The 25,350-nt window shown below is 43.8% G+C and overlaps 1 protein-coding gene and 1 long non-coding RNA gene across 3 annotated transcripts in view; one reads left to right on the top strand and one right to left on the bottom strand.

Moving 5' to 3' along the window:
• Positions 1 to 25,350, top strand: part of LOC137524525 (uncharacterized) — a 215,744-nt gene that overhangs the window by 149,818 nt on the left and 40,576 nt on the right. The window lies entirely within an intron of this gene.
• The window catches only part of MAD1L1 (mitotic arrest deficient 1 like 1), a 1,144,984-nt gene continuing 1,143,848 nt past the window's right edge, over positions 24,215 to 25,350 (bottom strand). The window contains exon 18 of the mRNA XM_068244499.1: positions 24,215 to 25,164. Coding sequence (XP_068100600.1) covers positions 25,006 to 25,164 — 159 coding nt within the window. The 3' untranslated portion in view covers positions 24,215 to 25,005. The remainder of the gene's footprint in view (positions 25,165 to 25,350) is intronic.

The raw sequence follows: 25,350 nt of genomic DNA, 5'->3' as shown, positions 1-25,350 counted from the left end.
GCAAATGCTGCACCAGTTTAGCCTGCTGCTTTGGTGCCATTCCTCCTGTGGTGCCATGGCCTAGGTTGGCCTTGTCCTAAATCCGGCCCTGCACATTAGGACTTAATGCTAGGGGCGGCCCTGCAGGATCTAGTCCGACATGGCATTAGCCTGAATGGATCAAAAAGTCTAACACTTTGGTCCCCTTCTGTAGCACTCTGCACAACATAATATAGTTATTACGCTGGTGAGCGTGGCATAGGGGCAGAGCTACAGAGCGCAAGCAGGTGCCAGCCCCGCCCCCTTCCCCTGCTGATGCCGGGTCGCCTCGTCGCTCTAATGGGGGACATGGGTGATTGAGAAAATGGATTGGAAAGGACTGTAAAACATCTACCGACTCTCAGTGAGTCCCAGTGCTCGGGATTTCTGTTTTGGAAGGCCAGCCACCCCTCTTCCTGCTTCGACTCTGGAGAGGAGGGAGTGAATTACTACAAACCTGGATGTTCTTTTACACCGCAAATCACAATGGGATATTGATGTGATTTTGTTGCGATTGTGCTGCAATTTTCACTGGATGCAACCAACACAAGGAGAAAATGCTGAAAAAACAAAATGCAGCATGCAGGAGTTTACAAAATCAATTGTTTATTGCGATTTAGCCAACAGCAACTGATTATCTTGGCTAGTTAAGCTTACATCCTCTGCAGGCCGGGTTTACACTCAATCAACAGGAAGCGTTTCTGGCTGATCCAATTCCAGGCTGCAGAAAATTGCAACTAATCAAAGTCAGATTTATTTGCTTCTCATTAACCATCTCTACTGGCCAGTGTGCCTAGACAAGTACGCAGTGACCCACTATAGGGGCACTTTGAAACTTTCCTATACATCCCTCTACTTAATTATCTATTTAACTAGAGGGAGGAGTCATCTGGTTATGTATTAGAGGGAAGGGGGAGGGGTCATCTCGCTGCCTATACTGAAGGGGGACGGCTGGTGACAGTGGCCTAGGGCGGTAAAGAGTACAAATCCGGCCCTGCTAATGTGCCAACGTAATATCTAAATTAGACGATGGAGCTAGTGGTGATCCAGGTGTTGTACTTAGTCCGACACTTTGATCTAAAGGGGCTATCGCTGTGCTGGATTTTATCCGGCAAGAGCACCCTGGCGGCTGACATATTTCCCTATGTTGGACATTGGACCGATACTGGAAAGCGATAATGTTGGACATAGTCTGACATAGTATTGGAAAGGGTTAATGGAAGCAGCCTGCTGTGCTGAGATGGCAAAACTGTGTACTATACAGCAACTTTCTTATATTGCAATTCACCATATCTCCCAAATTATGAGCCGAGGGGGGGGGGGGGGGGGGGAAGGGACAGTAAGACACACCTCTGCCACAAAAAAATTTCTAGGGTGCCAGCAATTTTGGCCATGACTGTATGTATTGATTGATATATGAGAGTCACTTTAAAACATATGGCTGATTTTCATTACGACGGCTAAAGGCACACAGATATGAGTGCGGCTGCAGGTCTGACTAGCAGCGTCCGGTCACTGATTTCCGGCGTTCGGTGACTGACTTCACCTAACAATATTTGTCTAACAAGAAAACCCAGTTCTGGGTAAACTGACCTTTAACATGAAGAGCTCATTTTGATGACCATTATAATTCTGTCTGCCATAAAAACGCCAACTATAGACTGCACTTTGAAATTATTTTATAGCATTTGATCAAAATCTATAAACCATTACTCCATGCTCTGTATAAAATGATCACAAAGAAATGTATTCAGAAAAATCGATAGAAGACATGGCATACATTTATTCTCTTGGGTATTAAATTAATGAGACGTTCTCAGATCTTTCAGCATGAATATAAGGATGTCCACATCCCAGCTGTGATTAGTCTAAAGGTGCGTACACACATGCGACTCTAGTCGTTTGAAACGATCGTTCCCCGATCATTTCAAACGACGATCGTTTGAAAAAAAGCAGCCAACGACCATGAAGTCTAACGACGGACAAGCTAGATCGTTCAAAACGAATGATCTAGCTTGGCGAATTTTTCCCAACGACGATCGTTTGCAAAAGTAGTACATCGTTGGAAACGATCGTTCGTACTAGGCTTTACATGCACATTTCACTATTTCTCCATGGAACTTTTCATGTTTATGCGCAAGCGCAATCGTTGCTTTATTTGTTGTAACGTTCGTTTTAACGATCAGATCGTTACACACCTTTTAACTAACTTTACTTAGGTTGTTCTTTCTTCAATTAAAAGTTCGTTCGTCGTTCATAACGAACGATCGTTGTCGGATGTGTGTACGTAGCATTATGCATTCCCTGTGAGGCCAGACACATCTATTGTTGTCACTGTTTGGGATAATCAATGAGATGCAAATAGTTCTGAGTTGATGCAGAACTATGCAAATATGTGCAGTTTGAAAATGGACCATTCTAATGAGGGTATGAACACACTAGGCAGAATCGCATAGGCGTTCTCCACTATGTGCTATAGAAAAAACATGTGTGATTCTACCCAGTGTGTTCCTACCCTCAAGCCAAGGTGAGATTGAGTTAGTTCAAGCTGCATGAATTTGCATAATGCTGCATCAAATAAGAATTATTTGCATCTCATTGACCATTCATCACTGTAAAGTATACATGAGATGCAAATAATTTTAGCTTGGATGCAAATGGCATGCAAATTGTGTGCACTTTAGAAGTAGGCCAATTAATTCAGTGGGAAGGTTTGCAGTAAAGTACACCAGGGGGAGACCCATGGAGCCTGCCACATGTAGCCATAGATCTTGAACAAACATGCAGCAGATCAGATGTTTGTGACAATAATCTGACAAGATTACCTCTGTGCTTGTTTCTGATGTGTGATTCAGACACTACTGACTAGAAAGATCAGCAGGAAAGCCAGGTAAATTATATTGTTTAACCTCTTAAGGACCACGATGTTAAACCCCCCCCCTAGTGACCAGGCCATTTGTTACAAAATGGGCCACTGCAGCTTTAAGGCCTCGCTGCAGGGCCGTCCAACTAAGCCCACCAACATAAATTTCTGTTGGTGGGCAATGATCTCTCCCAGGATGTTTATTTATTTTTTTATAAATATTTACTATATTTTTTAACCACTTCACCACTGAGGGGTTTTACCCCTTGAACACCAGAGCAATTTTCACCTTTCAGCGCTCCTCCCATTCATTCATCTATAACTATTATTACTTATCGCAATGAAATTAACTATATCTTGTTTTTTCCACCACCAATTAGGCTTTCTTTAGGTGGGACATTATGCCAAGAATTATTTTATTCTAAATGTGTTTTAATGGGAAAATAGGAAAAAATGTGGGAAAAAATTATTATTTTTCAGTTTTCGGCCATTATAGTTTTTTAAATGCATGCTACTGTAATTAAAACCCATGAAATGTATTTGCCCATTTCTCCCGGTTATAAAACCGTTTAAATTATGTCCCTATCATAATGTTTGGTGCCAATATTTTATTTGGAAATAAAGGTGAATTTTTTTCAGTTTTGCATCCATCCCTATTTACAAGCCCGTAGTTTATAAAGTAACAGTGTTATACCCTCTTGACATAAATATTGAAAAAGTTCAGTCCCTAAGGTAACTATTTATGTTTTTTTTTTAATTGTTTTTTTTTTAATTAAATAAAAATGGGGAGTGTGGGAGGTAATGCGTTAATTTATTGTGTAAAACTAATGTATTTGTATATGTAAAATGCTTTAGGGTGTAGTTTTACTATTTGGCCACAAGATGGCCACAGTGATTTTTTCATGCGACCTGTAAGCGTCTGGAAGGACGCTTACAGGAAGCACTACGAGGCTGGGAAAATTACAATGATCGCGCTGTTTCTCATAGAAGCAGCAGATTATTGCGGGGGCTTAGATCAACGATCGGGAATGGTTTTTCCCGTTCATTGATGAGCGGGCGGCGGCGTGCACGAGCTGCGGGAGCGCAGACAGCGGCGGGAGTGCGGGAGGTACGGATCTCTCCGTCCCTTTGTTTTTTAAAGGGGGAAAAAGGGACGGAGAAATCCATACCGCGGAGGGTAAAGTGGTTAAATACATTTCCCTATATTTATTTTTTTTTAAACACCCACCCTACCCCAGCCAGCCAATGACGGCAATTGCCTGTCATAGGCTTCAGCCTATGAGAGCCGATCGCTCCCCTGTCCCCAGTACAGCGCTGCCTAAGAAGATCCCAGCACTATACACGGTAAATAGACGGCTAACAGTCTCCTATTGGCGATCGCCGCTGGGAGACTGATGGCGGAGATGCGCGCGCGATCCCCTGCAATGAAATGATGGGGAATGAAATAGCACTTGCTGGAAGCCGAATTATTGTGTTTTGAAAGTAACTTCACCTCAGTCTTCTGACGGCGCCAAAGTTACTTCCTGTGCGCCCAAGTCTCCTGCGATGGATTCACTTTGTTTGGCTTCCATATCCCCCTCACATCAGGTTCCCTTTTAATACACTGATCATATAGGGGGGCACAGGAACAATCATTCATTACACTGACCATGAAGGGGGGCAGAAATATCAAATCATTACACTGACCACATAGGGCAGGCATGGGCAAACTTGGCCCCCCAGCTGTTACGGAACTACAAAACCCACAATGCATTTGCCTTTATGAGTCATGACTGTGGCTGTCAGACTGACAGAACTACAAGTCCCACAATGCATTGCAGGAGTCTGACAGCCACAGTCATGACTCATAAAGGCAAATGCATTGTGGGATTTGTAGTTCCGTAACAGCTGGAGGGCCAAGTTTGCCCATGCCTGACATAGGGGGACACAGGTACAGCCAATGGCTGTTCCTGTGTCCTCCTATGTGAGCAGTGTACTTTAACTCCTTTGGGACCAAGGACGTCAGTTACATCCTCTGTGTGGCTGCCTGCTGCTGACAGGACGTAACTGTAACGTCCTTGAAGTCCCGCCATCATATGACAGCTGACATCTCCCCTCACTGATCAGGAGTAGTGCTGATCGAACAGTGCTCGGCACTGTTCGTTATTCCCCGAACATTCACTTGTTCGGGTCGAGCACCGCATGGTGCTCGGCCGGGCTGTTCGGTCTCCTCCCCTCGCTTATTGGCGCCTTGCAGGCAGCCAATAAGCGGTGACGATGCTTTTTCCACAGCTATGGTCACACAGCCCAGCTGGCTGTGACCATAACTGTGATTGGCCGAGCGGGTGACGTGGTCGGGTGTATTAATACCCGAACGTGCGGCTGGCTCTGCCATTCGCATTGGGGTTTAGCTTGGGGTAGGTAGGAGAGCTAGCAGTTAGGTGCCAGCACTGCCAGCCAGGCCAGCCAGAGTGCTCCAGGCTCACCACCACTGCCAGCAGCAGCCACAGAGCCCCAGCCTCACCACTGCCAGCAGCAGCCACAGTGCCCCTGCCTTACCACTGCCAGTGGCCCAGAAGCAGCCACAGAGCCCCTGCCTCACCTCTGAAAGGCATTGGCATTTAGCAGCAGCCACAGTGCCCCAGCCTCACCACTGGCAGCAGCCACAGTGCCCCTGCCTCACCACTGCCAGCAGGCACTGCCAGCAGCCACTGTGCTTTCAGTACTTTCAGTGCCAGCTGGGAACAGTTGTGCCCATTAAAAAACACAACACAGTTTATTGAATGTTACTGTTGCTTATTGTTGAAAAAAACCCAGTACTTTCAGTGCCAGCTGGGAACAGTTGTGCCCATAAAAAACACAGTTTATTGCATTTTACTGTTGCTTATTGTTGACAGCTTTTCAGGAATATCTCATTTCTATTATATTTATCAATGCATGGCGACAAAATGCATTGCTTTAAGCATGCCTTTTGTCATCATGCAAGACCTGGGTTGTGTCACAAAGCGTGGCCTTGTTCTCCTGTACCTCCTCTTCCATCATGTGTGCTGGGTTAGCGTTGCCGGTCCCATTGGTACTAGGACAGCTTTTCAGGATCTCATTTGTATAAAATGTATAAATGCATGACGATAAACTGCATTGGCCTTAAGCGTGCAGTTTTTCCCAATACACGTATGCCTTTTTTTGGGAGTCTTATTTGTTTTATTGGCAGTCAAGTATAATTGGTGCATTGCTCTGCAAACATGAGTCCCTGCTTTTATTCTGAGCCTAAGATCTATGTGTAAATGCTCCCCCACTATTTCCAACCCATTTTGCAGAAGTTTCCCTCATTTTGCAAGTTTTTTCAGGCCTGCAAAGCAGGCATGCTTGGGTCCCCATTGACTTCAATTAGGCTCGGTGTTCGGCCGAATATCCCAAACATCTGGACCATGTTCGGCCGAGCCGACCCCGAATAACTGGGTGTTCGATCAACACTAATCAGGAGCCATGGTGATTGGCTCCTGATCACTACGATCGCCATCGGAGAACTGCTCCTCGCTGGATCAGGGGAGGTGAAGGCCTGCTACCTATATTGGGGACATCTATCTATACTAGGGACACCTATGCCTAGCTATCTATACTGGTAAAACCTATGCTTGCCTATCTATAATGGTGGCTTCTCAAATGCAAAAATTGCTATGGCAATTAAAGTGGAATGATATGTTGGTCCTAAAGGGGTGAAACCTGTTCCAAAGTGCCAATTATTTTGCATCTCATTGACCTTCTCTCATTAGCAGAAGTACTTATAATTCATTGGTCGTTGGACTTGGGTGTTAAAAGGACCGTCCATTCAAATTATTGGAAGCGTTTTGAAATGACTGTTACATCTTCTCACATCGTCTGTGTAAACGCAGTTTTAGATCCCATCATCTCGTAATGGATGCTACATGTAGTGTCCAGAACCGGCTACATTCGGTGCTTACCCCCCATGATGGAATGACAGGGCCCGATGCAAATACTTTTCTGCTCAATTGCAGAAAAGCGTTTAGCAATAGCTTAACTTAACACTGCCAGAAGCCCATGTGAACCGGCCCTAAACTGAATTCAGATTGTATGCAGCATTGATATTGGGTCAATCAGATTCAGCAGGAAGAACATCTGATTAGCTCAGCTGTAAACGGCATACATTTTACATTAAATGTTTATGCAGGTTAGAATTATTAGCATTTCTGACCCTTTCTAGTTGCTGGAATTGTTGGGCATACAGGGGATCTCTCTTGCCCTGACAGCACTCAGGAAGTTCTGCTCGCAGCACTGCTCTGCTCTCTCTCTCTCTGCAGAACGATCTCTGTATCTTATCTTGAGAAGCCACTTGTAGTGTTGCTGTTGTTGTGGGGGGGGGGGATCGCTCTTGCCCTGATAGCACGCAGAAAGTCCTGCTCACAGCACAGACAGCTCTCTCTTCAGAACGCTCCCCATATCTTGCTCTAGAGAAGCCACTTGTAGTGTTGCTGTTGGGGGGGGGGGGGGATCTCTCTTGCCCTGACAGTACTCAGGAAGTTCTGCTCACAGCACAGCTCTGCTCTCTCTGCAGAACACTCTCTGTATCTGACTCTTGAGAAGCCACTTGTAGTGTTGCGGTTGTTGGGGAAAGGGGGGGCAGGGGGATCTCTCTTGCTCTGACACCACTCAGGAAGTTCTGCTCACAGCACAGCTCTTTCTCTGGAGAACGCTCCCTGTATCCTGCTCTTGAGAAGCCACTTGTAGTGTTGCTTGCTGGGGCCCGTGTTGCTTTTAACCAAAATAGCAGATTTTAATTTTTATTTGAATATTGTAACTGTCAAATCTTACACTTTATATGACTGCACCCATGCAGAGGATTTTGTGCATTAGCACTGATTAAATATGTGGGGGGGGACACTTTTATTGATATGGATCCTCTGCCTGAACATCAGCACAAATAACAGCATTTACACGCATGTCTAATCAGCACCGATGTGCAATAACTTTCCCAGAAATAAAAATTGCAGGATTTGGGAGCTATAATCTTCAGCTTAGCAAAACATATTATCTGGGTGAAAAACATGCCCCTCTATGCACATGTAGCTGGTGACAGTGGTCATGCTGCCATGATGTCATTATTTAAACATAGGCAGCTGAATTCACGACTGCAGAGATTATGGCTTCAATTCATCAAGTTCATTCGAAAGTCCTTAAAATACTGCATTCGGTATTCTAGACTTTTTTTTTTTGCTAATTCATCAAGATTTTCACAGGTGCGATAGAAGTTTGGCAGTTAACCGAAGCCCATTGACAACACCCTGTTCAGTAACAGCAGAAGAGTCTCTGTTGTTACATGCTGTTCTCCGTGCAGAGACAGCATTACAATAGTAAGAGGCATCCCAACATCCCTTTAGATATACATGTTTGTTAAACTGCCTCTGCTCGCTTTGAATCTGTCCATTAGTTTTTCTTAACATTTTATTTAGTTGCCACAGCTTAGAATAACTTCCAGGAGACTTTACACATGCACTGCTTAGGTGATTTCCCCACTAGCTCCTCCTTATCTTCAAACAGGAACCTAACAAGTTAAACTGCCGAAGGAAGGCAGGGGAAGCCTCTCTTGTTCCGTGATCTCTCTGCTCACTGCCTGGGGGGTAGAAAAGCTAGACCAAGTGGAGAAGCCTGCAGGTCCAATCACATCGATCAACGAAACTTGCAGGAGACGGGCTGTTTCTATTGGCTCCCTGCTCCTGTATATCATTGGGATATCCATAAGAAAGATATTCAAAAGGTTTTTCGCCACCTTAGAGGTGACCGAACTGATACTGCATGCTGTAACTTGACATTTACTGACGTGTTGAGGTATTTAAGTAGGTAATTTACTTCACTGCTTAGGAAAATGTCAATTCATCAAGGCTGTTACCGCATGGAAAGCTGAAATTACTAAGGGCTCGATAAGTTAGCTGTTTTCTGCATTAGGGAATGCGGTAATGCTTGATGAATTAAGTCCTATGTTGGGGAAGTGAGTAGACACTTTCTCAAGGTTAGTGTAGGATGACTGAGTGCTTAGAGGTAGTAAAGCATCAGCCAGGGACAAATGAGAGGGATGCAGTTCTGTGGAGAAGACAGGAAGGGAGGACTGTAAAAAGTTATACGGCTATTATCTGAGAGGGGAAAGGAAAAGTTAATTAAGTTTGAGAGAGAGAAAGACTATGTCCAGAGTGTAGCCACCTTTCTGGGTGGAGGTAGAGTACAAGTGGAAGTCTTCATATACGGAGGTGGGTGTGAGAAGTTTAGTGGCAGTAGGGCAGTTGGTGTCTATGGGAACACTGAAATCCACAATAATAAGAAGGTATGTGTGGAGGGGAGCCTAAAAAGCCATGCAGATTGCAGAAAAGTGGTCTATAAAGCTGGAGGCAGGCTCGTCCAGGATGACCGTAGATGACTACAATCCAGAAGTGGTGAGGAGAGTAGACACATGCAACATTAAAGGCTCATACACACATCAGACTATATTCTTTGGAAAATGAAAGATCACAGACCAATATTACTACCCTTAATGTAGTATGAGAGCCATACCTACACAGTCTATTCTATGGAGCTGAACTCCCCATCAGAAAAAAATCTTTGCAAGATGCTGCACACACAGATGCTGTACAGACACAAAAGATCAGTATCTGCCAAAGATCTGTTCCTGCAAATTGCATTCATAGTCTATGAGATCTGCAGATCATCATACACACCTTGTTTAACAGGTATTCATCTGCAGATCAGATCCACCAGGATGGATTTTCAGATCTGCAGATGATTGTCTGATCTGCAGATGAATATCATCTGTAGATCTGAAAATCCATCCTGGTGGATCTGATCTGCAGATGAATGTCTGTTAAACAAAGTGTGTATGGTGATCTACAGATATCATAGACTATGAATGCATTTTGCAGGAACGGATCTTTTGCAGATACTGATCTGTTGAATGTCTACAGCATCTTGCAAAGATTTCTGTCTGATGGGGAGTTCAGCTCCATAGAATAGACTGTGTAGGTATGGCTCTCATACTACATGGAAGGGGGTAAAATTGGTCTGTGATCTTTCATTTTCCAAAGACTATGGTCTGATGTGTGTATGAGCCCTAACATCCAAGGCTCAAGTAATGCTAATTGAAAAACTAAAAAGTCAGAAGATGGAAGAGACAGAAAAGGCACAAGTGAAAGAGGTTTAGGACACCTGAACCTGAAGGGCTATGGAGGCTCCCATATTTATTGTTAAACATTCACAGGATGCCAGAAAACTGATAATCTCTTTAGCTGCAGTAGTGTCTGAGTCACACACCTGAAATAAGATACAGCCAGAAACATCTGATCTGCATGCTTGTTTAGGGCTCGTTTCCACTGTTGCGGTGCGGAATCGCCTGGATTCCACCGCGGACGAAATCGCATGCGGATGCGTTTCCGCATGCTGTTTTCCCCGCGATTTCGCATGGCTAAGAAGCAGGCGAATTTAACCATGTCACTGCCTGTGTAAATTGTCATAGCAGTACATGCGAAATCGCGGGTAAAACCGCATGACAAAGCCGCATGCGATTTCCCTATTAAAAGCATTGCGGGCGATTCGCCCGCATTCCAGCCGCACGTGAAATCTGACGGCTCTGCCGTGCAGATTTCCCCCGCACACCAAAACGCACCCGCACGACGCACAAGTGGAAACAATCCCATCCACTTGTATTGCCTATGCGAATCCGCATGCAGTGCCTGCATGCGGATTCGCTATAGTGGAAACGAGCCCTTAGGGTCTATTACTAAAAGTACAAAGCTAAGTAAACAAATGTGAGAACTGTCATTCATTGGGAATCAGGAAAAAATCCCTCGGGTGACAATTCAGGGAACAATGATGTGCAGTCACATCCCTAGCCTTAAAGAGAACCCGAGGTGTGTTTAAAGAATGTTATCTGCATACAGAGGCTGGATCTGCCTATACAGCCCAAACTCTGTTGCTATCCCAAACCCCACTAAGGTCCCCCAGCACTCTGCAATCCCTCATAAATCACAGCCATGCTGTGAGGCTGTGTTTACATCTGTAGTGTCAGTCTCAGCTGCTCCCCCGCCTCCTGCATAGCTCCGGTCCCTGCCCCCGTCCCTTCCCTCCAATCAACAGGGAAGGAAGGGATGCAGGCGGGGACTGGAGTTCTGCAGGAGGCGGGGAGAGCAGCAGACTGACACTATAGAGATAAACACAGCCAGCTCTGACAAGCTGTTTGTCAGCAGCATGGCTGTGATTTATGAGGGATTGCAGAGTGCAGGGGGACCTTAGGGGGGTTTGGGATAGCAACAGAGGCTGGGCTGTATAGGCAGATCCAGCCTCTGTATGCAGATAATATTCTTCAAACCCACCTCGGGTTCTCTTTAAGATTGTTCAGGTTAGTGGTTAAAGTGAACCTCCAGACTAAAAATTCACTCAGCAGCACTGAAATGGCTTGTTGTTTCTTTAGTAGTTTCACAGGATCAGAACTTTATTTTTCTTACCCAAGCCTCATTTTAGCTGCACAGAAGAAAACTGCCTGGGCATTTTCCCCTGATGCTGTGCAAAGCATGATGAGATTTTTGATGATGTTGTTCTCGTTCTGCTGTTTTGGTTCAATTTTTTTTTATTTTGAATTTGAGATTTAAAGTCTAGTGCACGCAACTGGGAGGGGTGATCAGGACACAGGACAATTGGAACTGTGTCTCATGCTCCTTGTAACCTCTTTTCAACCAAAAAGCTGGCTGCCCCCATGAAATCACAAACATTTGCCTGTTCTTTTAAAACGGGGTGGGTAAGAGATTATATTACCTATCTATTTTAATTAGCATAACTAATGTAACTTAATGAAAGTATATCTGTGTGGGTCTCGGGTGCTCCCTTCACAATGGAGAGGGTTAACCTTGACCTGTAGGAAAGGTGAGACCCAGAGCCCTTATGGTGCAGTATTGTTAGTATAAATTGGAGGTGTAAATTTGTGAATAAAATATACTCACAAAGGTAGGTTGCAGTCCTGCAACCACCGTAAATGCCTGCGGAAAGATAACCATCTCCGCTCGGTATCCAGGACCCTCTGGATCTGGGGTGGTTGCTCTCCTCCTTTAGTCCTGTTTCCCGGTAGATAATGTCGCCCAGGGATAGGGATGACACCTCAAGGAGGTTTTTTTTTGTTTGATCTATGTGCCCGAGCTCTACACGGCTATTGTTAAGGTTATCCGTTTTATTGACCTGAGGAAGTGGGCTGAGTCCCGTGAAACGCGTTGTCTACAGTATAACAGTTATTTTAATAAAGACTCCTTTTTCTACCCACGTGAGTCTTCTTTGGAGGTAAGAGACCTCCTCATCATACCATATTTTTATTTCTTTTTATATTAATTTTTATTTATCTAATTTTATGAGCAAAATTATCTAGCTGTTGCTACAATATATTTTTGGGCGCCTCCACCAATGTGCTTCACTTAATGACAGTATATTTGTTTAGGCTGAAGTTACCCTTTAAGGAAAAGTGAAGATTATCCATGCTGGAAAACGTGCTGGATTGTCAGTGCTCCACTAAAGTGGAATGACCTATGGTGGAGGGCCCTGGACTGGGTGATATGTCCCCAGCAGCAAAGAGAAATAGTATGTAGAGAAGAGAGATGTGTGGATAGGATTTGTGTGTGGTGAAGTTCTGGGAAGCTGAGAAGGGTCTGTGTGTGAGATGAGAAATACAAATAATTCATGGCTGGAAAGAAGGGAAGATAAGAGAGGCAGCAATGTAAATGACATTGCGACAGTTGATATGAAGTGTATAACGTATTTTGAGCAGAAGGGGAGACATAACTGTGGCTAAGAAAATGATATTTTCTCTTGAGAGGGATGTATGCATGGGTGGAAAGTGACCTACAAAATATCTTCATTGAGGCCTCTTTCACAGTGGGACGGTGCGTTTGATACAACGTGCCCCTAACGCTGCGCATGTAGGTTATAAAATTGGACGATATTTTGTACTACGTTGTGTCTCTTGGTGCGCCGTTTTCGTTGCATACTGATGGAACGAAAACGGCGCATGCGTCACATTTAAAAAAAAAAATAAAAACATTACTGAGCATGTGCAACACACACAGCGCAGCAAATGTATTGCTAAACGCACAGCATGCAGCACTTTCTAAATATTGCTACACGTTACACACAACGCAACGTGTGCACTGTGAATGTCGCACAGACTTTGTATTGCTGTGCGTTTAGTCTGCGTTGGAACATTTTCTAACGTGCGACTTTATCGTCGCACTGTGAAAGAAGCCTTAATGTTCTCATATCTTATCAATAAAATGATGGGTTATTATCCTTCATTCTGCATCCTCCAGAAGTCTGCCAGTCAGGGCCAGGCCCTCTCGCATTGAGGGAGTTTGAGTGGCAGTCATGGCCGGTCCTCTCTCATAGAATGTGACAGTCAGCGCTACAGTCACACTCTTCTATATTAGTCCGCTTTTGTGTTGATTGATGAGATACAAATATTTCTGGTTTTCAAGCAAGTAGCATGCAGCTGCTGTTTGGTTGACTTGCAAGCCAGTGGCGCAGCAATAGGGGATGTAGACGTTGTGACCACACCCGGGGCCCTTCCTCAACCGCACTTTTAGTTCTCTATTGGCCCTGTGCTGGTAATAATCACTTCTATAGATGCTTTGAATAATAGTAATCATTAACCACTTAGGTACCAGTGGTCTCCGCCCCCTTAAGGACCAGAGACCGCTGGTACAAGAAAATAGGACGAATAGCCGCACATAACCGCTGCAATTGCCATCCACGCCGAACCTTAGCCACCCACTCTGCTGTCTCTATGACGGCAGAGTTCCTGTGAGATGGTCAGGAGCTGCTTTCATTGGCTCCTGATCCTGCCTATCAATGTAAGCCAATGAGAGTTGCTTACGTTGATAAACAGGGTGAGGAGCCAATGAAAGCAGCTCCTGACCATCTCACAGGGCTCTGCCATTATAGAGACGGTAGAGCAAGTGAGCTGCAGTGGGGAGACAGCGCGAGATTGTCGGGAGAGACGAGAACATGCAGCATCGGTATATTGAAATCTACGCCCTGGCAGCCAGATAGCCATCAAAACAGGGTGTAGATTTCAATTAGCAGTCCTTAACTGGTTAACAAACTGTTCCCATCCTCTTCTTGCACCTCTGACAATGTGGGTGTCCTTGGCAGGTTTTGGTGTGCCATATCAATTGTTATTTATATACAGTACAGCTTGGGAGCCCCAATGTAAAACTTGCACTAGGGCCCATAGCTCCTTAGCGATGCCACTGTTGCAAGCTGCATACTATTCGCATTTCATTGTCGAGTGCCATCTGCAGTACCCCACTTCCAGTAGCCGGGGATTCCTGCATAAAGAGCACTCATTGCTGAACACAAACAGCGCTATTTGCAGCAATTTTATTTAATGCACAACAGGATTATGATATTTGAGTGCAGAGGAGGAAGAAAGACGTTAAGCAAACCCTGGAAATCTGCTTAAAAATACTACAGTCCTTATAGTGTTTTTCAGAGCATCACAAGGTTTTCAAACATTACTTCCTTAAAATGTCAAGACAGCAATGGCAAATTAATCTAATTACAGTATCGCATGCTGTTTAGAATTCCTGAGGAGAAGTAAGGCAGTTTCCTCCAATGGGATTTCTCCCTCTCCTCCACCACTTTGCCTTCCCCACAGACTTACCTGATTCTGTCAGTCTTAGATAGAGGGTTTCATTGTATAGCTATTAATTACTTAATTTATCCTTCACAGGCGAGTGGGAGAGAGTTACAGACATTCAGTCAGTCTATTGTGGTGACTGGCAAAAGGAGGCAATGTTGACGTCACTCTGGATATACATAAATGATGGAGTTGGCTGTTAATGCTGCTTAATCAGGTCCTTCTTTGCTGCCAATGAGCAGTGGGCGATTCATCATACGTTTAAGCTTAAGACTGCAAAATGAAAGCTTTAATTCTGTATTTCTTGCCCGATGCACATTGAACAAGACCCATTTCCTTGTCCTTTACTGACTTCCATTGAGAAGTTTCACATCACGCCCGAATAGGAACAACTTACTCTAAGTTAGCTGTAGAGTGATGTCTTCATTGTAGGCTTGTGAAGTGCAATAGAAATGCAGCACAGGACCTTAGGTCCTTTCACACTAGAGCTGATTTCTGGCATTTTGACGCAAAGTCGATACTTCACGTTAACCAAGGTAAAATGAAAGTCTATCCAACACTGCAGTTTGGCGCGTTGCGGTACGATGCAGCCGGGAGCTTTTAATCGTCTGACTTTTTCCGTCGAGTGAATTAGAACTACCGGCGCTAATAAGTGTCACACTGCAACATCCTGAAGTCCACGCTGTAGATCATAATGCTTGCAGGAAATTGGCTCCTAAGCGTTATGTAATGTGAAAGAGCCCTCAGAAGAGGCATTTACGTAAAGACTTGTAGGGCCCAGGGCTGTACATTGTCCAAGCAGTAATTTGGCTGCTGAAGGTGCTTCAGTAAATTTTGTGCCACATAGACCGCAATGTTAATTGTGACTATAATGGAGCTGATGGGGTAAAATGGGTACTGGTGGCACCTGACAAATATTTTTAGGCAGTGAATATATCGGTAGAGGGGGTTTTCAGCACTGATATCAGCAGACATTATACCGGGGGGGGGGGGGGGGGGGGGGGGGCTAGAGATGGCTAGGGTTCAGCACCAATAGAGGGAGGGTTCAAGTGTGAATAAGGTTAAGCTCTGTACACACGGTAGATGAAACTTAGCCGAGGTGGCCTATAATGCCCACCTCTCCAGAGTACGGCAGCCGCCAACATCACCTGTCTGCTCAGACAGAAATCAGTCCTATTCTCCCCACTTACCTAGCGCACCCTCCTCACTCCCACACTGCACCAACCCTTCCCCCTGCACATAACAGCGCTGGCTTGCAAGCCAGTGACGCATCTGCACAGCCCAGCCCTGCAGTGCTGCCCAAGGAATCGGTTCCCAATCCCGAACAGCCAACATTGATAGAATGCATGGGGCATGGTATCACCCACTGACCAATACTACAATATCGCTAACTTTATCAATGTTCTACTAGCGGATATCCCCAAAGTCCAAACTACCGTGGCGTACCATATATTACTTGCTTTACACTGTGCATCGCATTTTATATATAGGATAAGCACAGTACAAAATGTCAAGTGGTAAGAGTGCCAAACTGAACTTTTTCCAACTTTTGTTTTTTTTCCCTCGTATTTCTTAATATATTGTGGGTGTATAACAGGCTGATTTTTTTTTCACTTGCAGCATTTTATAGACTATATTGAAAAATACATGTCACTTGCTGGGTTCACCCTATGATAAGCTCATGCCAGGGATGCCATCCACAGTCCAATCGTTCAGAGTGTCCGCATTGCATCCGATATATCATGCACTATGGGACTTAGGGCCTGTCTCCACTACACGTACGCAGATTGGTTGCAGAAAAACTGACTCCAATAAATGGGTATGGGAAAATCTGCATCAGAGAAATCGCGTTTAGTGGAAACAAGTCCATAGGCATTCATTGGAGTCGGTTTTTCTGTATCCAGAATCTGTGTGTAGTGGAAACAGGCCCTATGTGTTCCGTCACTGCAATGGACTCCAGACAGACAGGATTCATTCAGACATGTGCTAACATTTCAAATGCTTAAAGTATACCTGACTTTGTGGCAAAACTGCTTAACCTCCCTGGCGGTACAATAAATCCGCCAGGGGGCAGCGCAGCCCATTTTTTTTTTTTAAAAGCATGTAGCTAGCCTAGCGCTAGCTACATGCTTCCCCCCTCCCTTCGCTATCCCCCCACCCCTCCGTATCGCCGCCGGCGCTTTTACCTTGCAGGGAATCCTGTTCTGAACGGGATTCCCTGTATGGGCTTCCCCCTCGCCATGGCGATGATCACGATGACGTCATCGGCGGATCGGCGGGTAGCGGCGGCAATCGTTATGCACACGCAGCTAGCAAAGTGCTAGCTGCGTGTAGCAAAAAAAAAAAATATGTAAATCGGCCCAGCAGGGCCTGAGCGGCACCCTCCGGCGGCTTACCCAGTGTGACACACGGGGTTACCGCAAAGGAGGTTAATGTAAGCACGGGGGTATGTTCATGCTGGATCCACATAACTTTGTACGTTATCCTTTCCTCTGGACAAGGAAAGGACAACCCACAGAGACAGGTGAGTCCAGCATGAACACACCTCTGTGCTTAGATAGGTTTGCCTCAGGTCCGGTATACAGTACTTTAACATAGGATCCATTGACATATCAGTTTCATTTGCCTGTTGTGGTACATTCTGTGAATCGCACTGTTTTTGAGTGTGATGCGAACCAAGCAAAGATGGATATGGCAAGACTTATAGAAGGAGGGTATCCCACCAAGACTGCCAGATGTTGCCTTGTGCTCAGGTTGGTGAAAGGGGAGCATGGGTTATATAACAACATTCCTCATTTTGGAGTTAGTAGTTTTTAAATTATTATAATTTACCGTATATACTGGAATACAAGTTGACCTCGTGTATATGTCGACTCCAATATTCAAATTCCTTAAGCTGGAATTTATTGACTCAAGTATAAGTCTACCCCCGCAAAGTGAATGGATGCAATTGGGGCTAGAGGGGTTAATGAATGCTCTGCATACAGTATTGCAGCTATTAACCCCTCCTGTCTTGTAAGTGGAATGTTACTGTATAAACAGAACGGATGTAAAGGATCCAATGTTAACCTATTGTACTGTTCACATGCGTCTGTTGGTACGGATACCTTCCGTACGTTCCGTTCCCAGGACCTAAAAAATGCAGCAGGCCCTAATTTTCCAGACTGCTCTGCCCAGCGGAACGGAACCGGAAAAAATGCTTTTGCATTGGGGCAATGGAGAAAGGAACGTTTCTTCACACTAGTGAAGAAACTGACCATTGCACGGGGGATGCGAACCTAAGCAGCGGGAGGGTGCAGGAGCTGGGGGGATGGGTGAGCGAGGGTAACTGGGCCTTAAATACATACCTAAAAGCTGGCGAAGAGTGGAGGCTCATATTTTCTAATGTGAACCGAGCTTTAAAGCAACACTGAAGTGAGTCTAAATTCCCCCCTTTTTTTTAAAAAAAAAAACCAGGGGTTAATACCCCCCCCCAATCCCCACTGTAAAATCCACGACTTTCTTGGTCGTGGATTTTGCTGCTCATGGAGGCAGAGCTATGAGCCGCAGCTCTGCCTCCATGCGCGTCAATCTGCCAGCGGATCTCCGCCTCTCCCCCGCCCCTCTCTGTGAAGGCAGATTGAGAGGGGCAGGGAGAGGCGGCGATCAGCCGGGATTGATGCGCTGAGAGGCAGAGCTACAGCCATTAGCTCTGCCTCAAGCAGGAAGTAATCCCCGGACACTGGAGAGGGGATCTGGGGGGTATTAACCCCTCCTTTTTCCGTGGGATAGCAGCGTTTTAGCAGAGGTTATAGTGATGAACATAACTACAAGTTAAAAAAGGAATTTAGACTCACTTCAGAGTCTCTGTAAAGGGAACCTTAACTGAGAGGGATATGGAAGTTTCCATTTAAACAATACCAGTTGCTTGGCAGTTCTGCTGCTGATCTCTTTGGCTGAAGTAGTGGCTGAATCACACACCTGAAACAATCATGCAGCTAATCCAGTCTGACTTCAGTCAGAGCACCTGATCTGCATGCTTGTTGAGGGGCTGTTGCTAAAAATATTAGAGACACAGGATCAGCAGGAGAGTCAGGCAACTGGTATTATTGTCAAAGGAAAAATCCATATCCTTCTCAGTTTAAGTTCTCTTTAAGTGCAGCCAATAACTCCTCCAGGTCCCCAAGTGCTGCAATTATTCACTCCCTTTTATGCAGCCCAGTATTTTCCCCGCCCCTTTCCTTATTAATTGTTGTGGCCAGGAGTTTCAGACCTGTGTTTTCTTAGCATTTCCTTTCCTCAAAGTATCACTTACCACTGGGTAAATTGCTGCAAATAGGAATGTTAGTATTAGTACACACATTACTCAGTGTGCTCAATGTTGCCCATGACTCGTGTATAAGTCGACACCTATACTTTTATGAAGTGACTCAGACTTAAATTTCTAGACTTATAGTTGAGTATATACAGTAGCTTTCACAGCTACAGTATCTTTATTTCCCCTTTATGTTGGGGTGGTGGGAAGTGGACATTTGAGCCTTTGTGTAAATGTGCTGAATGCTTGCCATTTAAATTTACCCGTCAAAAATGTAATTTCACATCAATGAGATGCTAATTGTTTTCCACCTTTATGCAAATTTGGGAATGTAGCTTGGAATTGGGCACCTTTGTCTCAAGTCATTAATTTCAATTTCTCATTGACCATCCCTAGCAATGGGCAGGATTAGGGGCCTTTTACACTTAACGCATTAGAACGCGTTGCTATACAGTTTTTCCGTAGCAGTGCATTGTGAAAAAGCTTTCAGCTAAAACGCGTATAGTGGGAACTGTGCCACAGGAAAACATGGGCATTACTTTGAAAATCAGTTATCTCTCAGTTATAACAGAGCAACTGATCAAGTGTAAAAGGGCCCTAAGGGTGTGACTGGGTGTGTCCTGAAACTTTGTGCAGCATATGGATGATCAATTGCATGCCAATAACAGTGCACCAGTTCAATTTTTATGTTAATTTTTGCAAACGTATGCAGCTTGGAATTGAACCAATACAATCCAGTAGCTCATTCTTTTGATTTGGCTAATTTCCAAGTCATATTACATAAGCACAATATGTTTCACCATCCTGCCTCCTGCTATGCTGATACACAGTGACAAACTAGATAAACAGCATGTGAGGTTTTTAGGACAATGTTGGAAAAAGTACAGAATACAACTACATAACTTTTTCTTTTTCAAGATAAAATAAGCCACACAATCACAGTCCATAAATCACATTTTTGTCACATATTTGTTCCTCTTGCTCCACGATGCACCTCCTATTTCATGCAAACCTAAAGTATATTTACAGCACAAGGACACTTCAGAGGCAAAGTGTTAACTAGTAATAATACATCAAGGAGCCATCCTAAACATATACCGGTAGTTGGGACTTTTGTATTTTGTGGATTGTATGGTCTGTTTTAACTTGGAGTAAAAGTTCTGTTTGATGCAGTTGTATTAGGCCTAGTTGACACTACAAAACGCAATCGCTAAGCGCTTAGTGATTGTAATTGTGCAAAGTGATTCTTTTAAAGGAATGTGCATTTTCTAAAAATAGTACAGGGAGCACATTTTGGATTTGCAATTCTGCACTGAGACACCCTCATAGGGTCACACTGCCTTAGCGATCAGCAAACTGAGCGCAATCGCTCTTACTATGAACCAGCCCTAAGCTACTTTTTCCAACATTGTCCTAAAAATCCCATTGTCTTTTTCTAGTTTGTCCCTGTTTGTTAAAGGATACCTGAAGTGACATGATGAGATATTTGTGTGCTAGGCACTGTACACACACATCTAACTATGCTGCGGTCCTTTTTTTCTTTCCCTGTCTGAAAGCATTAAATATCAGGTATGCAAGTGGCTGACTCAGTCCTGACTCAGACAGGAAGTGAGTACAGTGTGACCCTCACTGATAAGAAATTCTCCTTTTTATCTCTTTCTTGCTCTCAGAAGCCATTTTCTGCTAGGAAAGGGTTTTATAGTTGAAATTTCTTATCAGTTAAGGTCACACTGTATTCACTTCCTGTCTGAGTCAGAACTGAGTCAGCCACTTCCATACCTGATATTTAACTCTTTCAGACAGAGAAAGAAAAAAAGGAACACAGCATAGTTATTTGTGTGCTAGGCATTGTACATAGGCTTTGTGTGCTAGGCATTGTACATACACGTTTATCTCATGTCACTTCGGGCATTCTTTAACAATGAGCAAGCAGTATAAATTTGTATAACACAAACAAATAAATAAATGATAGTTGTTTGAGATGTTTCTTTACAAATTTTTACACCAATATTCAAAATGGACCAACAGAACGGTCAGATTTAGTTACCAGTGTCTACCATCTTGATTTCTGGAAATTCATATCTGAAAAGATGATTGTTCCAGACACCAAAGGGTCTGAGCCAGCCCTGAGAGGCAAAAAGGTGTATAAATACCACAGTATTAGCACTGCAGTAGTATATCCATCCATAGCATAACCTATATACAGAATATGTCAGTAAGGCCAGTGACACTGTTTTAGGAAAAGCTTTTATTGCAAATTGTAACTTTCCTAAAATCACTGTTGTACACTTTGCAGTGACTCTGTAACATACAGATCTATCCTGTTACTTGGAATCACTTAAAAAAAATCACAGGTTCACTTAACAGAAACACAACCATCAGCATTTTGGGTTTTATTTCCTTAAAATTTCATTAGGCAAGTCAGGCCTACACAAGAAGAAAAAGTCAGTAATTAAACAGTAGTTGACAAACAGTCACTGGGTACAGCAGATAAAATGAGCAGGATATTGTGTAAATACAAAACTGGACAAACCTGACAGGTCACCAAGAAGCTGCCTGTGCCTTTGGTGACCAGGATACCACTGAAATGCCACAATAGCTGCTGACATATTAACATTTTGATATTGATGATGATATTAAAGTCTGGAGTAACAAAGTCACATTCTGTGCCTGAGGGATCAGCACAGTCCATGCCACAGCTAAGCAGCATATATACAGCAGAATGGTAAATAGCCTAATATACAGTATAACAAACTTACAGCAGTATTTTCACTTGTCTCATGTAAAGCTTTCCAGATTATTCCAGAACATGGTACTGAGAATGAGGCCTGGAACCCACTAGAACGTTTTTTGAGCGTTTAGGGATCGCTTTCAGTTGCTAGCTGCTATTGTAAATGGATGGGACAGGTTCCAGTAGAGCGATTGCGATTAAGTAAATCACAATCGCAGGAAATGCACCATTTTGGGAGCATTTTCATTCTAATGTATTGTATAGTAGCAGGGAAAACGCTCCCAAAATTGCTTGCAAAACGCTATCACAAATCACTAGCGATTGCACTTTGCTCTTTTTACTGAGTTCAAACGCCTAAAGGAGCTATGCTGAGTGCTTAGTCAAAGCACTCAGCATAGCTCCTTTAGGCGTTGAATACTTGCTTGAGTTACAGCAACTTGAGTGGTTGCTATGTGAAATGGCACACCTGCATTGTACCCTATTGAATAAAGTCTAATAATTTTTGTTTCTAAAAGTTTTTTAAAACTATGAGGTGCACAGGGACATAAACGTGTATTCTGGGAAGGTTCGTATTCCTCCCGTCATGGAAAAAAAAAAAAAAAAAAGTAATATAGCTTTAACTGGACACATTTTTTCATCTTTGGAGGTTTCATCTCTCCTACAAATGAATGCCTCTCTCAGCCAGCACTTTTGTTACTTACACACCATTGTGTGCATGTTTATTTAAAGGGAATCTAAACTGAGGAGGACATGTATTTTTCCTTTTACAATAATACCAGTTGCCTGACTTTTCTGCTAATTCTGTATCTCTAATACTTTCAGCCACAGCCTCTGAACAAGGATGCAGATCAGGTGCTCTGACTGAAGTCAGACTGGATTAGCTGCATGTTTATTTCAGCTGTGTGATTCAGCCGCTACTACAGCAAATAGATCAGCAGGACTGCCAGGAAACTGGTATTGTTTATCCATTTCCCTCTCACTTTAGGTTCCCTTTAAGTGAGGGCTGGTGCACACTACAAGAGCTTATTAAACAGTAGTGATTTTAAAAGCTCTCGCTAATGCAATGCTATGGGGGATTTTTACAAAATCATAGCTCCAGTGTACACGCACACACACATAGGATAACATTAGCAGGTGCTTTTAAAATCTGAATTTGTACTTCTGAAATGCGGATGAACACAGCAAAGACTAGGGATGATCAATGAGATGCAAATAATTCAGTGGATGCAGGTTTATGTAAAGTATGAACATTTATGCAGCTTGAAAATGGCCCGATCGAATCATGCCAAGGTGAAGTTTGGTCCATGTTCAAGCTGCATATATTTGCATACTGAATTTGCATAATCCTACACCAACTCAGAATTATTTGCATCTCATTGACCATCCCTTGTAAAGACACAGTGGTAGACAGAGAACCCGCAGAAGGTAAGTGGCTAAAAATAGGACAACCGGTGACTAGGAATAGGATATATATGCTATGAGGGCCCTTTTCCACTATCCTGTGTTTTACGATCTGATTCCAATTGCTAACGGATTGCAAAATGCAGGGTACAGGAAAAGGAAGGGAAATTGCAGTGGCCATTTCCAGTAGTGCAATCAGATTGTGTTGTGATGTTGGCTTGAGTGCAATTGTCGTCCAGCGGCATTTTGGATGCGATTTAGCTCTACTATACTGAGTATAGCAGCTCAATCGCATTAGTAGAAATTGGTTTGAAACGCGATTGCAATTCATAGTGGAAAAGAACCCTCACACTACCTCACTACTTTTACAGCATGCTCTGCTGCATGTACTCTGCATTGGAGAAACACCATAGGGTAATTGCTGTCAAAACCAGCAAGGGGGCAGAAAATGTCTTGCTGATCACTCTTGTGGAGCCACTAGTGGCAGGGCTGGAGAGGGATGATGTGGCAGGGTGAGACTGCTCCACTGCATTAAAGCATTGCCCGTGGTTGGAGATTCTCCACTCTTTGCAGTTATTAATGGACACTAGAGGCAACAAGCTGATGAGAGGAAACACCATACAGGCAATGGAGACCATAATGCTGCATACACACTTGAGATACAAGTCTTTGGAAAAGGCAAGATCACAAACCAATTATACCCCATTCCATGTAGTATAAGAGCCATACTCTACACAGTCTATTCTATGGAGCTGCACTCCCCATCAGATAAAATCTTTGCAAGATGCTGCACACAAAGATGCCCGTACACATTCAAAAGATCATTATCTGCAAAAGATCTCTTCCTGCAATAGATCCATTCCTGCAAAATGCATTCATAGTCTATGAGATCTGCAGATCCTCATACACACCTTTAACAGACTTCATCTGCATATCTGGCAATCATCTGCAGATCTGAAAATCCATCCTGGTGGATCTGATCTGCAGATGATTGCCTGTTAAACAAGGTGTGTATGATGATCTGCAGATCTCATAGACTATGAATGCATTTTGCAGGAATGGATCTATTGCAGGAAGAGATCTTTTGCAGATAATGATATTTTGAATGTGTACGGGCATCTTTGTGTGCAGCATCTTGCAAAGATTTTATCTGATGGGGAGTGCAGCTCCATAGAATAGACTGTGTAGAGTATGGCTCTCATACTACATGGAATGGGGTATAATTGGTCTGATCTTGCCTTTTCCAAAGACTTTTATCTTAAGTGTGTATGCAGCATAAGGGTAACAAGACAGATTGGGGACTTGCTGCGTCAGTGGAGAGTAAAGGCCCCCTGGTTCATACTTGAGCCAACTATTTTTTACCTGTTCAGTAAGGTAAATATGGGGGGGGGGGGGGGGGGGGCGTGCGCTCTGTTTATATAAAAGTACTGTAAATAGGAAGAACCAATGCAGTGCAAATAATTCTGAGTTGATGCAGAGTTATGCAAATTATATATGCAGCTTGAAAAATGACCAATCGAGTTCCACTTTGGCAGGATTTGATTGGGCCATTTTCAGGCTGCATATATTTGCATAATCTTACATCAACTCAGAACTATTTGCACTCCACTGACCATCCCTACAGTATATACAGGACACACCTGTTATTAAACAATACCCACTCATGGCACAGCTCCTTGCTAGAGATGGTCTATGAGATGCCAATTTTTTTTCTGGCTTGCATGCAAACTCAATGCAAACTGCATGCAGGTTTGAAATTGGAAAATACAAACCAGCAGGATTTACATTTGATTGGCCCAATTCCAGATTTCATACAATCCAGAAGAAATAGCATCTCACTGACTAATCTCTGTTCCCTGTATCAGTTTATGCTTTATAGATTCAGTCCGGTGATCTCATCAGTGTTTCAGATGTAAAATGTAAAAGCGGGACAATAGCAGGCACAGGTGGGAGCAGCAAGATTCCATACATGCTGATAGAAGACACAGGTTTATTGAGGATGTAGAGAAGTGGAGGGAGGTAGAGACACACAGATTGGTTACGCATTAGGCGAAGGTCTGGCGACTGAAGAGGTCAAGTGTGACAGCGCTCAGGAAAGCTGGGATGCTGTTCTGGTGATGCAGGTGAAGATCAATCAGGTCGCGAACAGTCAGAGAGAAATTTGTCTCCAGCAGCTGCAGCTTCCCTCCGCTCGGGCTGGTCGACTGAAAGAACAAGAAATATACAACATTAGAGAGATTTCATGGGGAACGGCTACAAAGGTTTGATCTACAACATGGATGAAGCAAAGGAAAAACAAGCCCGAATAGAGTGGTTACCTACGGCCCCCAGGCTGCCTTTTGTTCTCATTTGAACCTGAAAAAACAGCATACTGCAAAAATAATACAAGG

Source organism: Hyperolius riggenbachi, chromosome 7 (assembly GCF_040937935.1).
Source record: "Hyperolius riggenbachi isolate aHypRig1 chromosome 7, aHypRig1.pri, whole genome shotgun sequence".
Taxonomy (NCBI): Eukaryota; Metazoa; Chordata; class Amphibia; order Anura; family Hyperoliidae; genus Hyperolius; species Hyperolius riggenbachi.
This window is presented reverse-complemented; position numbering and strand designations above follow the sequence as displayed.